At 33.4% G+C, this 17,574-nt stretch overlaps 1 protein-coding gene across 2 annotated transcripts in view; it reads left to right on the forward strand.

Annotated features, from left to right (window-relative positions):
• The window catches only part of rho-7 (rhomboid family intramembrane serine protease rho-7), a 141,330-nt gene extending 124,127 nt beyond the window's left edge, over window positions 1-17,203 (forward strand). For both annotated transcript variants that reach the window (XM_090413817.1, XM_090413818.1), the window contains exons 7-10: window positions 917-1,018; window positions 3,717-3,814; window positions 5,784-5,888; window positions 16,589-17,203. In XM_090413817.1, coding sequence (XP_090269943.1) covers window positions 917-1,018; window positions 3,717-3,814; window positions 5,784-5,871 — 288 coding nt within the window. In that variant the 3' untranslated portion in view covers window positions 5,872-5,888; window positions 16,589-17,203. The remainder of the gene's footprint in view (window positions 1-916; window positions 1,019-3,716; window positions 3,815-5,783; window positions 5,889-16,588) is intronic.
• The last annotated feature ends 371 nt before the right edge of the window (window positions 17,204-17,574 follow it).

Genomic DNA, 17,574 nt, shown 5'->3' on the forward strand with positions numbered 1-17,574 from the left:
TCTCACACCCATTCTCTTATACATTAAGAATTGTCTCTCACTAACCTCAAATCCTGTCTGTAGATTTGATGACAGTATACTTCATTCCTCTACTTATGACAAACCCTGTATTGTTCAAATGATTAAATTTTCACTGATTTTCTCACCATTCTCTATTGGGGTGAAGATAATCTAGTTATCTTGCCACAATATAGTCTTGTCTTATTTCTTGAAAGTATCTTAATCACATCCTACTGTTGATAATATTCCAATCTACAGTTAAGATTGGTTTTTCTCTCCTTGGAATCGACTTTCATATCTAGCCTATTTTAGCACAACCACATCACATCCATAGCCTCCTCAGCTCCAAAAAACTTGATGCCCTCTTTCAAAAACATTGCTTCTCACCTGCACAAGCCCTTAAAAGCTACTCACTATCAGAATACTGTACTCATGTTTGGGCACAACACCAATCCGTCCTAAGAATGTTTGATGTTTTTTGATAGGTATTTTTTGAATGTTACTCCACCAAACTGGTTCATCATTTTCTTTCTTCCTCTAAATATGTATGAACAAGAGCACCTGCTGCTCATTTCCATTCATAGTTTAGCTCTAAACTTATCAAACCAACTTCTCACTGGAACAGCTTTCCCCATGCTGTTTTCTACAGTAACTATCTATCAGTGCATTTCTTCAACAAATGCATTGATAGATTCATCTTTTTTTTTCTTTTATAGGTTCTGTGAACTTTGTGCTGTGTTGTGTGGAGTTGTTTAAAAAAAGAGTAGTGAGATTTTTTAAAGATAACAGAGATATGAGGAATCAATCTTTTGGCAACTGTCATATGCTATTTAAATATGAAAAACACAGAGAGCTATTATTAATTTTATCAACAAGCGTTATGATATGTTTGTGTAATATTTAATTTTTTTTACAGTCAGGTGCTTTGATGGCTGTATTATCATCTGTTTGCTTTAAGTATCCTGATGCCCAGTTAGCTATATTATTTCTACCATTCTTCATATTTTCAGCAAGCAGTGTAAGTAATTTCTCATTGTTTTGTATTTTGACAGTCAGAATCACTACATACCATTTATATTTTGTAGGATGTAAACTTATTGATTAATATGTATAATTTTGACAAGCAAGTATGGATATGTTAGAGAATCATAAATTAAAAAAAAGGGAGTTCTGTAACTGAGTTGGTAATGATGATGCTCTTTGGTTGAAAAGATGCTGTGTTTTAAATTCTGTTCTGGATATTAAGAACCTTTATTATAATAAACTGTAGTGCTTTACTTTAGTACTACAGGATTTGAAAGCCCATGACTTCCCAATTAGCTTTTATAATTGTAATTTAATATAAAATGGTTGGTTGGTCTTATGTCTAAATGTGTGTAAATTGCATGTGTTCTTCTGACTGATTTACCTGTTTTGTGGGATAAAAAAAAACCTGGGCACAGAAAATGCTTCCACCTATGTATGAGACTTGCTGAGCTTCTACTGAGAAGAACCTGTATAAGGATTCTTATACAGGTTCTTCTCAGTAGAAGAATTTTTTAAGTGAGTTAACTGGTCTCACATGGATGCGACAGTTTTTCTTCCTTCAGAAATTGCCAACTGCCTTAACATATACAATAAACAGACATAATATACTATAATAAAATTAGTTTAATCCTTTATCCAAGTGTGAGCAAACAAAGTTTGCGCCTGAAGTATCTTCAGGACTAGGGTAAAGTGATACAACACCAGGGCAACTCGTTGTAAAGGTGGAGAAAGCTACCAACACTCCTAACTCAGTATCTCCTATAATGCAAAACACATCTCCTTGCAGATATGTCTAATGTTATGCATTAAAGGAAGGGCCACTACCCAGACTAGTTTCGACCTTTATTGAGGTCTCTTCAGTGGGAGCCAGGCCCTAGTGGAAATACCAGGCAGAAGCATTAGCAGGTCATCTCTACCTATAGGAGTTGCCAAATGGTGTGCCACCCTTTTTTAATAAATTACTCTGGATTTAGAGAAAGATGTTGAAAGTTTATTTTTTCACTTGGTTAGAGTATAATAAAATTAGTTTAATCCTTTATCCAAGTGTGAGCAAACAAAGTTTGCGCCTGAAGTATCTTCAGGACTAGGGTAAAGTGATACAACACCAGGGCAACTCGTTGTAAAGGTGGAGAAAGCTACCAACACTCCTAACTCAGTATCTCCTATAATGCAAAACACATCTCCTTGCGGATATGTCTAATGTTATGCATTAAAGGAAGGGCCACTACCCAGACTAGTTTCGACCTTTATTGAGGTCTCTTCAATGCCCTGGTGTTGTATCACTTTACCCTAGTCCTGAAGATACTTCAGGCGCAAACTTTGTTTGCTCACACTTGGATAAAGGATTAAACTAATTTTATTATACTCTAACCAAGTGAAAAAATAAACTTTCAACATCTTTCTCTAAATCCAGAGTAATTTATTAAAAAAGGGTGGCAACTCCTATAGGTAGAGATGACCTGCTAATGCTTCTGCCTGGTATTTCCACTAGGGCCTGGCTCCCACTGAAGAGACCTCAATAAAGGTCGAAACTAGTCTGGGTAGTGGCCCTTCCTTTAATGCATAACATTAGACATATCCGCAAGGAGATGTGTTTTGCATTATAGGAGATACTGAGTTAGGAGTGTTGGTAGCTTTCTCCACCTTTACAACGAGTTGCCCTGGTGTTGTATCACTTTACCCTAGTCCTGAAGATACTTTAGGCGCAAACTTTGTTTGCTCACACTTGGATAAAGGATTAAACTAATTTTATTATACTCTAAACAAGTGAAAAAATAAACTTTCAACATAATATACTAGTCAAGCAGCATTAGTTGTTTTGTCATAATTCCAACCAAATTAATCACAAAAAAGTTCATTTCATGCCTACTTTTGATCTTCATTCTTGTTATACATTCTTGTTTTGATCTTCATTCTTCAAATGAACACCAAAATATATATATAAAATTGATAAAAATATTAAAAAAAAAAAAATCCTTAGCCCATCCATGGTACAAAATATACCATCAGTTTGCAAATAACCTTTTATTGGAGCAACATGAAAAAAGTTCTTCCTATCAGCTCTTACAAATTTGAGACTTTTCAAGTAACATTATGAAGTCCATTATAACATTCCTTTGAACTATGGTGATAGTTACAACCAGCTCCATAGGTAGAACACTATGCAAAAAAATAAATATATAATAATAATAAATACATAAATTCACTATAGAAAACTATCTGCTATAAAACTATTCCTATAGTTCCTATAAGTTTGCTATAGTGAGAATTGACTGTATTTTAAAATTTTGGGAATTGGTGACTTTGAATTTCTGCAACTTATTGATTTTATGCATGTGTGCATGCACACACAACACACACATACTCTTTTTTATACCAAGTCTCTGCACATCATTGCTTATTGATGGTGTATACATTTGTTCCTTAGTTTCCTAATATTGTTATAGTTGGCCTCAGAGCAGTAAAGCTGACTGCACTTGGAATGTTCGTGTTCAGTTTCATTCTTACTTCATGTAACATTCCAGTTGTATGTTTACTCTGAAGATGTATTGAGATATTTATCACGGAATGTGTTTTATATTATATACTTTATATTTAAAAAAAAAAGATTGTAATAAGAAGTTTATTATTATTGTAATAGTATTTTTAAGTACTGTACCATAATTCTTAATTTGTTTTACTTTTATTAGGTGATAAAGGCAGTAATGTTGATTGACACTACAGGCATTATTTTGAGGTGGCGATTTTTTGATCATGCAGCGCATTTAGGAGGAGCACTGTTTGGAATGTAAGTAAAAGAAATTTATTTTTGTATTTTTATAGATAATGTCATTGTTATAGTTTGCCAGGTGATACCCAGTGTCATTGCAGAAGATACATCATATCACATGCATTAAATTCAACAATCTATAATGATTTTCTTGGTTTCATTTTTATGCACTTCTCCATAAACAAGAACCTCTTCAGTCTCCTCATCTATACACATTAGCTACTACTTCAGGCATGAGTTTATTTAAGTTTGTGTTTTTTACTTCAGTATAAATTTTTTTTTATACAGAAATAAAAAAAAAAAAAAAGACTATTTTATTCAAGCAGCCATGCATTTATTTTGACTATACCTTGTGCACAGTCAGAGGGGGGGGGTCTTTTTTGTTGTTGATTGAGATGCAGAATTATGGTCTCCATTTGTTTAAAACAAATGTACTGTAATTGTTTAGGTTAGAACCTGCATAACTCAGTCAGTTTCAATGATGTACCTCAGTTGGAAAGACCTGGGTTTGAATTCTGTGTGAGACATAAAGTACCTTTATCAGGGCTTTTTATCTAAAGGTGAGTTAGCTGGTCCATCAGGTCTAGTTTTGATTGCCTGAGGGTCAACACATTAGCATAAGCAAGTTTCCAGAATAATCGTAAGTATTATCAAAGTGAACTACGAGCACTGCTGCTTTATTTTTCTTACAACAGAATTTCATTTTGACAAAGAAAATCATATTTACATAACAATATTTTTACACATACCATTTATTCCAATTTTAATTAACTAAACTCACATTAAAATCTTCCATAAACAAAGTCATGTAAAGATATTTAAATATCCTTACAAAGGACAGTAAGATAGCAGACTGGTAGCAAAAAAGAGAGAGAAGAGCACCAGAATTATACTGTTTATGAAAAAATATGGACAAAGTGGATTAGCAAACCATGTGCTCAATACCTTATATGCAGTTAGAGGGAGGACTATTACTTTTGAATCATAGTCTTTTCAATACATGATGGTCCATAAGTCATGAAACATTCCATAGAAAGGGCCAATCTTTATGAAGCTGAAAATGGAAGGCATTTATGTGATGCTAAAAAATTTATGCAGTTGCTTCACAAAACAGGGGCATTTCCATGACTCATGGGCCACCCTGTACAGTAACATTATCAACCAGACATAAAATAAATGTGGAGATTCTTTTTGATTTCATGTGTTGTATAATGCCAGTCAAAGCAAGAGTGAATTCTCTTTAATATTCCTCATGAAGTTGAGAAAGAATTGAGTGAGCTACATTGAAATAGTTCCAATGTTGAGTAATTATTTTGTGATATTAAGTAATTATGTTTTGCATCATATTTCTAATTATAAAACCATTGTTCATTGGACACTTATCCTGATATCTGCACTCCTTATGGTTGCATTTATTCCACAGCTCACCTCATGTAGCTCTTGTGTGAATTATCAAAGTACATTTTTGTCAATAATCGAATATTGAAATATTAATTCAGCTTTTTGATTTTGTAATATACTCCTGGTGTGTGTTATCTCATTACCATTAACTTTCAGATGAGCATAGGAAGAGCTCCTAATTGAATTAGAATTGATTGTTTTGTGTGTGTGGCGGGGGACAGGAATTGTACATTTTTTTTTAACATCTTCAACAAAGTCAGGTGGTCTTGCACCAGGCCATGAAAATCAACTGCCTGAAATAAATTACTAAATCTTTAGCTCTTAATTGGGTACTTTTACATGGGGGGGGCGGGTATCTAATCTGTGCACAAGTATTCAGACTCGAGCAGGTTACTGATTATTGCATACTCATATCTTTAAGCATCTACCCACACTACACTCGCATCCTATTCCGAATCCCAGCTCCTAATCAACTTGTTTGACTGTACTTAGATTTCCTTAATTGTTTAATGCCTTAAACATCTGCTTCATATTTAACTTGATACACATCTCATAACAGAAATATATGGATTAATATGTCTTTTAGGGGATATCTGATGTATGGTCAACACATGGTTTGGGAACATAGAGAACCCTTAATGCAGTTTTGGCATCGAATAAGAGGAGACATATAGGAATTATGTTATATTCGGTGAGTATATTAAAAACCTCATTTAATATATAGATGCTGTAAAATTCTATGCTTAGAATTTGAGTCTTGCATCATAAAATTTTAATGAATTCTTACTAAAGTCCAAGATATGTTTTTTATAGTTATATTTATAGTAAAAGAAAGTTTATATTACAGTAAATACAATTGTATTATGCTGTTTTCTAATTGCAGCTTTGACTTCAGACACACATTGATAGATGAAATGATTTAATTGAATTGTCTTGTTGTTTAATAGAGACATGCATGTTAGACATACTATATTTCTTGAGTAATGGCTTCACACATGTAAGAGAAAACTAAATATAATTTATTGCTCCTATATATTTAGTTCAATATGTCATGACCGTCTTTCAGGGAGAAGGCAGAAAAACTGGTAATAACATTTAAATTATGAATACAAGAATGAATCATACAGCATGCATATAATATTGTCTTGATCACAGCTGTCCAGTAGGAGGAAACACTATTAGAGTTCAGAGATGTGGGAATAGATGTATAATTAATTAATTTAAAAATAAAAATAAATAAAGAATATAAAAAATTATAAACAATTAACAGCAATCAATTCCCAAAACTTAGAAATAGGCATATAGTCTATCTGATTAAGATTAGGACTGTTGTATAGGACTTCGTACAGTTCAAAGTTTACAGGTTACTGATTATTGCATACACATATCTTTAAGCATCATAGTGTAATCTTGGTATAGTTCCAGCAAACTCTGTCTCTAGTGTCAATGGCATGAGAAGCAAGGCCTGAACCTTCAAAATACAAAAAATTTACATAATCTTGATGTTCTTTGATTCTATAGTAGAAAATGGCCAGTCTATCCAAAGTAGCAAAGTTGATGAAGAATTATTTGATAAACATCAGGCAAGAATAAAGGTGATAACATATCTTTGATAGGTGGTAAGAAAGATGACAACTGGGCTGGTTTGAAGGTGATCTACAAATTATATCTGTGAAGGGTCTTTGATATTTGTTCAGATGTTCCTTTAAGGCAGCATTTCCCAAACTATGTTCTGCAGAACATAGTGAATAAGTGTTCCGTGAAAAATTATCAAAATTAATATGAGCCTGGAATGGTTTTAAATGCTTCAACAAGTTCAAACATGTTCAGGTGCTCCTCACCTTGCATGTGGATTGTGCTATTAAGGCCAGCACGTGCTGGCCTTGACTCAGCTGCCTGCGGTTGTCGACACCTCCGAGCACAAGTGAAGTACAGAGGTATCTATTCTAGGAAACGTGCAGTCACAATCAAAGTCAATGCAATGCACTCTGTGTTCCGTTAAAATTTCAGGATAATTATTTTTCAAACATGTTTGAAAATCAGGTGCTCCTCACTTTGCGTGTGGATTGTGCTCTTAAGGCCAGCATGTGCTGGCCTTGACTCAGCCTCCTGCGGTTGTCGACACCTCCAAGCACAAGTGAAGTACGGAGATATCTATTCTAGGAAACGTGCGGTCACAATCAAAGTCAATGCGATGCACTCTGGCCCAGCACACCTGTAGTGTGCGCTGTCACATTTTTATGTGCAATACAGCCTGCTGTGCTGATAGTGTGTGTGTGCTTAGCTTTATATTAAATATGAGACCGATGATACTCAACTCTAACCAAAGTTTTCCCTTTAAAATTTTAGGATTTGTGAAGTGTTCTATCATAGGAAAAGTTTGAGAAACGCTGCTTTAAGGTATGGTATGCTGATCCTTTTAACATCAGATTGCAATCTGAAAGCTGGATAATAATTATCAAATATTTTCTGTATTTGATAATTATTATCCAGTTTTATTTTTAGATGAGACTCAGAAGAACAAATTGCATGCTTATTGTAGAAGGCTTTTGATAATGCCTATTTTTTGTGAAGAATGATGATGTGAAGATGCATGGATATAAAGATGGCTTCGTGTAATCAGAAAATTCAATATTACCAGCTGAGTATATGTGCATTAAGATATCCAAAAAGGAAAGATTGTTGTTTTTATGTTCAATAGTGAACTTGATGAAACATATAATGAATTAATTTTAACCAGACACTGGAGTAGTTCTGTCTCAGATTGCAAAAGATGTCATCCACAAACATAGCCAAATGCGAAGTCGAGGAGAAATGGTGTTAGAAATCTGATCCTCTAAATGTTCCATAAAATAATCAGCCAAAGAGAGTAATATAGGACTACCCATCACAGTACCTTCGATCTCTACTGAGATAATTTATTAAGCCAAGTAAAACAGCCAGCATTGATAGTAAACTTGAATTTGACGATGCCAACAGGTAAATCTGCTTGTAAAATCTGTAGAGTTTCTTGAAGTTTTATATTTGTAAACAATGAAACTGCATCAGAGGAAACCATCATTTCAGACTTTTGAAGATTAAGATCTTTAATTTTTTTTGCGTTGAAGTGAAAACTATTTTTTATATAAGAGGTGGTTTTCCCAGTAAAATTTCGTAGAAGTCTTGAAAGATATTTTGCCAAATAATAAGCGATCCTCTGCAATCAACTATTGGACATAATGGATAACCAGATATGTGTACCTTAGGAATGCCATAAATACGTGGAGGATGAGCATGATAAATCCTCAACTTTTCAATAGTATTAGTATCTAAGCAGTGTTTCTCAAACTTTTTTCGACTACGGAACACTTCACAAATCCTGAAATTTTCATGGAACACCTTGGTTATTTTGTAATGTGTAAATTAATAATTAATTGATAATTTAGCTGATTTTTTATCATTAATCAATCGATAATTAATTATTAATTAATAATCAATTAACCATCATTAAATCAATTTGTGCTGACAAATTAATTTAAAAATGACAAATTCCAGAACTTCTTGCAGAACACCAGTGTTCCTGGGAAAACGCCAGTTAAGAACCACTGATCTAAGGAATATGTTTGATCTAACAATTTGATCTAGCTATTCAATTTGTTTTAGCTGGCTTTGCATAGGATCTCTGTGCATCTATTATGCTGTAAAACATTAAGTTTACGATTGTAGTTAGTGGTATCCATGAATACAGTTGCATTTCCTTTGTCAGACTATTCTATTACAATGTTATTATTTTGGCATAAAGAATGGAGAGCTTGTAATATTCAGAGGAGAAAGAGGTTTAGCTTTATACAAAATCTGTGCAATCTCAAACCTTAACTTGTTAGCATCATCTGTACATAATTCCTTAATGTCTTTTTCTACACCTACCATAAAGTCTAAATGAGGCAGATGATGAGGTGTAAAAGGACAGTTAGTTAAATTTATAACCCATTTTTATACTAACAGGCAAAGCTGTGTGATTGCTGAATGAACCGGTGGCTTCTTTGTTCTAATAATTCAAATTTACATATCAACTTCTGTTTATAGTTTAAGTGATCATGTCTGGCTGAGGAAAGAGAAGTTCTACTGATTAAGTCAAAATGTTCAGGACTAAGATTATTCTGTAGTATAATTTGAAGTTCAGAAATTTTATTGTTAGAAAAGAAGAGCTTCTTAGCATATCCTTTCAGACAATAGTGCCTTGCTAGCTCTTGGTAAATATTATGAGCAGAATAAGATGTAATAGCCTTCTTCATTTTGATAAATTTGGGAATTACATCATTTTAGAAACACAAGTTGGTTGCACAAGTCTGATTTCTTTAAGCAGCTTACCAAAATTTCTGACAGACCTCCAGTAATCTTCATAAGAAGTTACTAGTTGTTTATTGGAGATGTGTGTCAGACATACTATATTTTTCATCTTTCTTAGCACCTATCAAAGATACATTATCACCCGCATCCTTGCCTGGTGTTTATCAAATATCCTATAAGAAATTTAGTTTAATCCTTTATCCAAGTGTAAGCAAACAAAGTTTGCGCCTGAAGTATCTTCAGGACTGAGGTAACGCATAGTAAAGGACAGACTAGCCATTCTACTACTATTAGAATTGAAGAACATCAAGATTATATAAGATTTTTGGATTTTAAAGGTTCAGGCCTTGCTTCTCATGCCATCAACACTATTACAATGAAACAGACACTAGACACAGAAACTACACCAAGATGTTATACTACAGTGGGTTCAAATTTGATTGTCTGTTTTTTGAATCATGTGAAGCCCTATTACCTTTACTACGAGTTGCCTCAGTCCTGAAGATACTTCAGGTGCAAACTTTGTTTGCTTACACTTGGATCAAGGATTAAACTAAATTTCTTATAGTCTAACCAAGTGGAAAATAAACTTCCAGCATCTTTCTCTAAATCCAGAGTAATTTAATAATAAGATAGTACACCTTTTGGCAACTCGTATAAGTAAATATGACCTCTCCATTGCTTCTGCCTTAGTATCACCACTTCTGGGTCTGGCTCCCACTGACAAGACCTCAGTAAAGGTCGAAACCGGTCTGGGTAGTGGCCCTTCCCTTAATGCATAGCATTATACATGTCCACAAGGAGATGTGCTTTGCATTATGGGAGATACTGAGACAAGGAGTGATGAGAGCTTGGTCCACCTTTACTATGAGTTGCCTCAGTCCCGAAGATACTTCAGGTGCAAACTTTGTTTGCTTACACTTGGATAAAGGATTAATCTAAATTTTTTATAGTGTAACCAAGTGGAAAATAAACTTCCAATATCAAATATCGTGTTCTGTTATCTTTGCTACTTTTGGACAGACTGGCCATTCTGCTACTATTAGAATTGAAGAACATCAAGATTATATAAGATTTTTGGATTTTAAAGGTTCAGGCCTTACTCTTCATGCCATCGACACAGAGTCCACTGGAACTGCACCGCGATGTTATACTACAGTGGGTTCAAATTTGATCATCTGTTTTTTGAATCATGTGAAACCCTATTCCTCCATCCTAATCTTAATCAGACAGACTGTATGCCTATTTCTAACTTTTGGGAAGTGATTGCTGTTAATCATTTATAATTTTTTATATTCTTTATTAATTAATTATACATCTATTCCCACATCTGTACTCTAATAGTGTTTCCTCCTACTGGACAGCTTTGATCAAGGCTATATGATTCATTCTTGTATTCATAATTTAGATGTTATTACCAGTTTTTCTGCCTTCTCCCTGAAAGAAGCTCATGACATATTGAGTGAAATACATAGGAGTAATAAATTATATTTAGTTTTCTTGCATGTGTGAAGCCATTATTAAAAAAATATAGTATGAATTATCTTATATGTATATCTCTGAGTGATACAGATATTTCTGATAAACAAAAGTTACTAAGAACTGATGAATTTACTGTGCAAAAAAAAGACAAAAAACCCCTGGGTTCAAATTCTTTCTAGGGCATGAAGAGCCTTTATCGGGATTTTTCAAGTGAAGATGAGTTAGTCAGTGTCATACAAAGGTGGTGGTGGGGTTTTTCATCTTGAAAACCAGAGCACATGCAATTTATTTACGAAGTATACTTATAGTCCCAAATTCCAGATGCTGCCCATGGTGCGATTTTGTGACCCCCCCCCCCTGTAGGTTTTGATTTTCATGAGCGAAAAAATAAAATAATTGGAATGCGTAGATATTTTAATTCTATCAATAATCGAAAATCTCGATGTTGGTAATTTTATTTTTTGTTTTTACATCACTATATACCCACATGTTTTTCAAATATTAGATGTGTAGAAGAAGCGTTCTTACGCTATTTTGTTCCAATGCGCATGCTCCGGGTGCATAGGACTCTCCAAGTAATTTAATATATGTACTGTATTTATTATTCTGGATGCAGCCCTTGGATTAACTAAGATTGGATAGCTCTGCTTATAAGCATAGGACATCACCTCATCCCGGAATCATGGTTACAAAATCCAAGGATACCTAGAATCATTTATGAGTGCTTAAGGACCTGTTAAGAACTGTAGAACTGTTCTCACTGCATCTGAAAATTATGTCTCTTTATTGGTCTCAGTTTCTCTTTCTCTGTGAAGTAGAGAGAGAGAGATTAAAAAGGAATGGGAGTTACTAAGGACAGTAGAATGGGGGGATTGATATAAAGTAAAAAGAATTTGTCTTGTTAGGATGAACATTTTTTTCAAGTCTCACATAAAAAATTGCCATAAGCTTGACAAAAAAAAAAAAAGAAGTGTTACAAGAAAGAATAAAAAAGGAAATAATAAAAGAACATACTCTTTGAAATATCATTTCTATTAATATAAACATATAAAGAGGACATTCATAGTATGTAAGTTGACTAAAGAAGAATAAAATGGAATTTTTTTTTTGTTAATATAAATAGTCCTTAGTGCTTTTCTTTGGGATGGTACAGTATACTGGCATCTTTATTAATGGTGACACATGAAATATGGGTGTCATATGGCTTTAATTTTCAACTTTTCCTGCTAGCAAAGAATGCATACTGGCACCTGTTGTTTTACAGGGAAAGCGCTGGTTTCTTCTTCATGAAAAACGATGAAGGAATCTAAAATTGCAATCTTCAGTTAATCTTTTTATAAATCACAGATGCCTGTTCATGATACTAGTGCACTATAGGTTGACCAACCTTTCTTGGATGGGTTCCCTGTAAAAAAAAAAAAAATAAGAATAAGAAGAATGAAATAAAATTTGAGCTCTTTACATTCTTCAAGCTTATTCTGCAAGGAATTACTATTCCAGATATAATAAAAAGTTAGACTGGATAACTGTATTCTGCTACTTTAAGAAACAGTAAGAGTTGCATCTAAGGATATTTAATGATAAATGAGGCAGGTGCTGAACTGAAACTTCCAGCCACTTGCAGGAATGGAAATAAAATTTTTTTCCTGACATTTGGTCATGTTTAATTAGTTTGTGAAATTTTATTTCCAAAAAAAAAAGGGGGGGGAGAAAGAGCAGGAAATTTTCTCTGATTTATTAATCTGAAATATTGTTGAAGGTATGTTTTATATGTGTTGATTAAGTTTTAAGTTGATAGGAAAACTAAGCCAGGATATTTCAATAAGTAACATATTAAAAATACTCCATATCTAATAAATGTATTTGGCCAATGATTTTCATTGGCCAAATAATCTCTGTATAGAGTGATCTCTCAATTATCCAACTTTCAAAGAACTGAATCTTCATTAACTTCATTACCCTTGAATGGGTAAGTTTGTCAACTAACTTTGGAGCACCCTGTACTGTACCTTCGGTTAACTGTCTCAGTTATCAGACACAGCAGTTAGATAATTGAAAGCTTACTGGAGTTGTTTTATTGTAAATATTATTATCATCATCTCAAGACCCCCCATGGAATCAAAGACTCATCTAGGAGGTCCTTTTGTCATACACACACACACACAGCTCATCATACTGTGCCTTAAACACACTCACATCACTTTCCCAGGCAAGGCATTCCAGTCATTACAACTCTGCTTGCAAAAAACCTGTTTCTTACCCCTGCTCACACCCTCCTTATACAGCTTCCAGGGATGACATCTGGTTCTCCCCTGATCTCCAACATTGATCCTGTAACAACCCCTTACCAACTTGTAGGTCTCTATCACATCACCCCTCCTCCTCCATAAAGATTCTTCCCGTCGCAATGAGAATCGAACTTGAATCATGACCTCTTCCAGTCGAATAGCGTAACGTAATGACATTCTTCCAATTGCGCTATGGGGGCATTTATGTTATATATTTTAGTTAATTTTGTACATTGTTTCTATTGTTATTAAATCATTATTTAATTTTTATTGAGTAAGTCTTTTCTGAAAGCTGGAAGAAAAGTTATATCTATTTTGCAATTACTCAGTCAAAAAATTATATATAAATAAAATACATATTATCCAGAAACAGATTTATTTCAGGAAGGAATCCTATGTGCAGTATTTGCTCTTAGCCAGAGTAAATATATCATCTGATGCCTATTTTATATTTCCAGAGGGAATAGGTTGAACTCTTTATAGCCATAACTTTTGGAAATTACAATTCCTAAAGGCAAGGCTCTGGACTTTGTCATTTGTAGTTGTTGAGTTCATATCTCTCAACAATTTACAATTTCAAGAGATAGGTGATGAGTGATAGTAGACCACTACTGCCATCTTGTATTCCTAATTCTAACTAATATTAATTTCTGAAATAGTATTTTTTTATCTGAAATAGTAAAGTTCTTTAGTTGATTTTTCTGAGCTGCATGAATTTTTGGGCATCAAAAACCTTACTTGCCTGCATCAAGGATCAATAATTTGTGAACAATATAAAACAAGGCCTAGAAAAGCTCTCTTCTCGGTACCTCAAACTGAACTTGTAACAGTCTCTCTTCTGTCAGTCTAACTTTATGGAAGTTATTACCACACAATTACACAAGCATGAAAGTAATATAAATGCATAACAAAATAAGATAGGTATCTACTAACAATATATTAGCATAGAAAGAAGTGACACCAAAGTTCATTATTAAGCCTGAAGGTTGAGGTGTAATGTTCTTTACTTGATTCAAAAAAGAGAATGAATTTTTAATGAAGGAGATAGAATGAGCTATGTGGACCCCATGAAAACATAAGTGCTTCATTATTCTTTACATGTTGGCAAGAGAATCTATACACTTGACACTTTATCTTAGCTGACAGCATTCCTTGTGATGTTTTCTTATATCATAGAAATTTTTTGTATGTGAATCCCACTCACAAGGGGTTGTAAACCTATAGTAGGTTAGCCCTCTGAGTGGACTAAGGGATAGATACTCTAGAAATCCTTCATGCTGAGAAATGGGACTTTTTAAGCCCTTTCAGGCTTCTAATAAGTAGAGTGGTCCTTTCATACTTTGTAGGTGATGAAATTTATCTATCACATAATAATTGGTTTTTTTGGGTGTTGTTTTTTTTAGAATATATGAATAATTTAGATATTTTTATGGAATATGTAAAAACATATTGCATATATTTCCATTTTGCAAAAACTATTATATCTCTGACAGATATTCAAAGAGGCTGTTCAAAGGCTTATTGCCCTTTATGGATAGGAAGTCTCCTCTTCCCCCCCTTCCACACACAAAAAAAAAATTCAGTTAAAAGTTGGTGTATTCTTTATGAAATTTGATCTGTTTTTGACTTATAGCCAAATAGATGGTTTTAAATCAAGAGCAGAGATTTCACTATCACCTAATTTAGCAAACTTTTATCTGCATCTGGAAGAAAGAATCTTTGCTGTTGATCCAAATCCATCTACTGGCTACGATACGTAGGTTGCATATTTGCAGTATGAAATTACACCGAGCCAACACTCCATATATTTTTGCAAAAAAAAATTAACAATCTACATGTTCACATTAAATTCATATAAGAAAAAGAAACACTAAGGGGAATTTCTTTTCTGCACATTCATATCCAGTGGAACCCAGATGGATTGCTTTCTACCTCCACCATTATAGTCACAATATCTATCTCAGAAATATGGCAGCATAAAATTTTTAGTGATTAGAGCACACAAGATTTATTCCTCTGAGGGATTGCTCAAAAACAGGTATTGGAAACCATCAAACAAACTGCTCTACTAAGGATAATACAACCCAAGAGCAACACAAAAAATAGTTCACAACATCCAAGAAAAGAAATAGAACTCCACAGGACTCCCATATCTTACAAAGGTATCCCTGAACAAGTAGCAAAGATTATGAAAAAATACCAATCTATTGCCACCTTCAAACTCATTAACCAAATCTGTAATCTGTTATCCTCTCCAAAAGACAAACTCTTATCATTGATCACCGGTACTCCAAGTTCACTGTTCATGCAATCTGTCATACTATGGGCAAACATAGATCAGTCAATAAACATATTTCTGAAAACATCAAGACCACATCTAGCTCATCAAACTGCACAAATCTGGCCTGACACAGCTTGGAATTGAAAATGCAAACCATAGGATCCACTGGGAAAAACACAAAACTTTTGCACAGATCTATCTACACATATGAACGGCTATTCAAAGAAAGTACTGAAGCTCTACTTCATTGACCAAATCTTAATTGTAACAATTGTCTTACCATGAGAGTTTGGGAAATTGTTATACTCAATTGTGTTAAATAGCTTGTATTATTAATACTGCCGGCCTGGTTGTCCGAGTGGTTAGCATATCTGCTCTCCAGCCAAGAGGTTGTGGGTTCGAATCCCATGTAGACATGGATGTTTGTGATAAGCTTCCAATATGGACTGGGTCACCATGGGAGTTGTAGACCTAAAACCTCCCTCAATGGGAGAGAACTTCACCCTGCAGTGGGTAGAAATATAAGCTGTTCATTATAAATAATTAATTATCATCTTCAGTCTAATAGTTTTTAACAACAAATGTGCAACTACATATGCAGAGGGATTCAAATTTGGCACATGCACTGTATGTTCAAATTCCTTACTGTTGTTCTTTGATCTCACTGATGATATCTTATAATACATAAGACAAAATATTTGCAAAATAAATATGATTTTCTACTGTGGCATATGTGTGATTGTTTAATTATGGAACCTCCACAAATCTTGCTATAAAGGGGAGGAAAAAAAGTAATTCTTTATTTAGAGAAAATTGTGCAATTTAAACCAGTGAAATTTAATACATATGATCTAGAAATTGAAAATGAGATCATGTTTCCACTTTAAAATTCTACAGATTCTATAAATGCATGAATGTTATATTTACATTTATCTATTTTAGACAGATATTTCTCTATAGTATGTTATCTTCTCTTTTTTAATCTGTGTATATATATATATATATATATAGGAAGTATATATAGAAAGAAAAATGCAGCTGTGGACTGGTGTTCTGGATATTCAGAAAGTGTGCCTTCATAAGATAGCTATAATGGTCGGGCTTCCTTGGAAAATGAATTGCTGTCGATGGCTGTCAGAAGTGTATATTAAGAAGTTTTTTGATGAATGTCTAAAAATGCATTGCCAGCACAGTGCAGTTATATGATTAGGATTAGTTATAAAATGTTATGAAAAACTGATGAAATAATAATCCTTTTTAATAAAAGTAATTGATTTAAAAAAATGTTGCCACAAAGGTGAAAAAACAATAAGAGAGGACCTGTAAGGAGTGAAGTGAAAAGGCAGTTAAGGACAAGAATTGGATGCAGCAGTAATATAAAGAAAGAAATAAAATTCGTGTCAACTAATTCCTCTGATGAAGTTATTGACAAAGATGAGAAGAATGGACAGACTACAAGTTCAGCATCACACTGCCTAACTAAATTTATATGACTTAAATAAAAATATTTGCAATTAATCAGAATGTTAAAACCAAAGCTGAAAAGTGTAACAGTGAGAGGGGAGAAGAATAACAAAATATATATATAAAAAAATAATAAATAAAATAAAACTGTTGTAATAAACACTGAGTTGTACTAGAATAAGAATATCTTATTTATTTTTCTTTTTATCTTATATCATGTATGTATAGATACATTTAAATTTTGGATGGAGGATAGTTTTGAGGTTGATAAATTATTATCATCAAATTCCTGATATGTAACTTGAGAGGTATACATATAATAGTACATTAATGTATGATAAGATTTATCAACCCAAAAGACAATGATGGATTGATAAATCTTACATATATTTAATCAGATTTTTATTCAAGCAAGTAAAAACATTATACATGATAAAGCATATTCATGGTTTCAGTTGTATTTTATCATGTTATAATGGAGTGAAGCAAAGATATTTCATGTGCACACGCTTGGTTTACTTCCTTACATCAGG

Source organism: Typopeltis vanoorti, chromosome 24, assembly GCF_054136105.1.
Source record: "Typopeltis vanoorti isolate ZY-2024b chromosome 24, IOZ_Tvanoo_1.0, whole genome shotgun sequence".
Taxonomy (NCBI): Eukaryota; Metazoa; Arthropoda; class Arachnida; order Uropygi; family Thelyphonidae; genus Typopeltis; species Typopeltis vanoorti.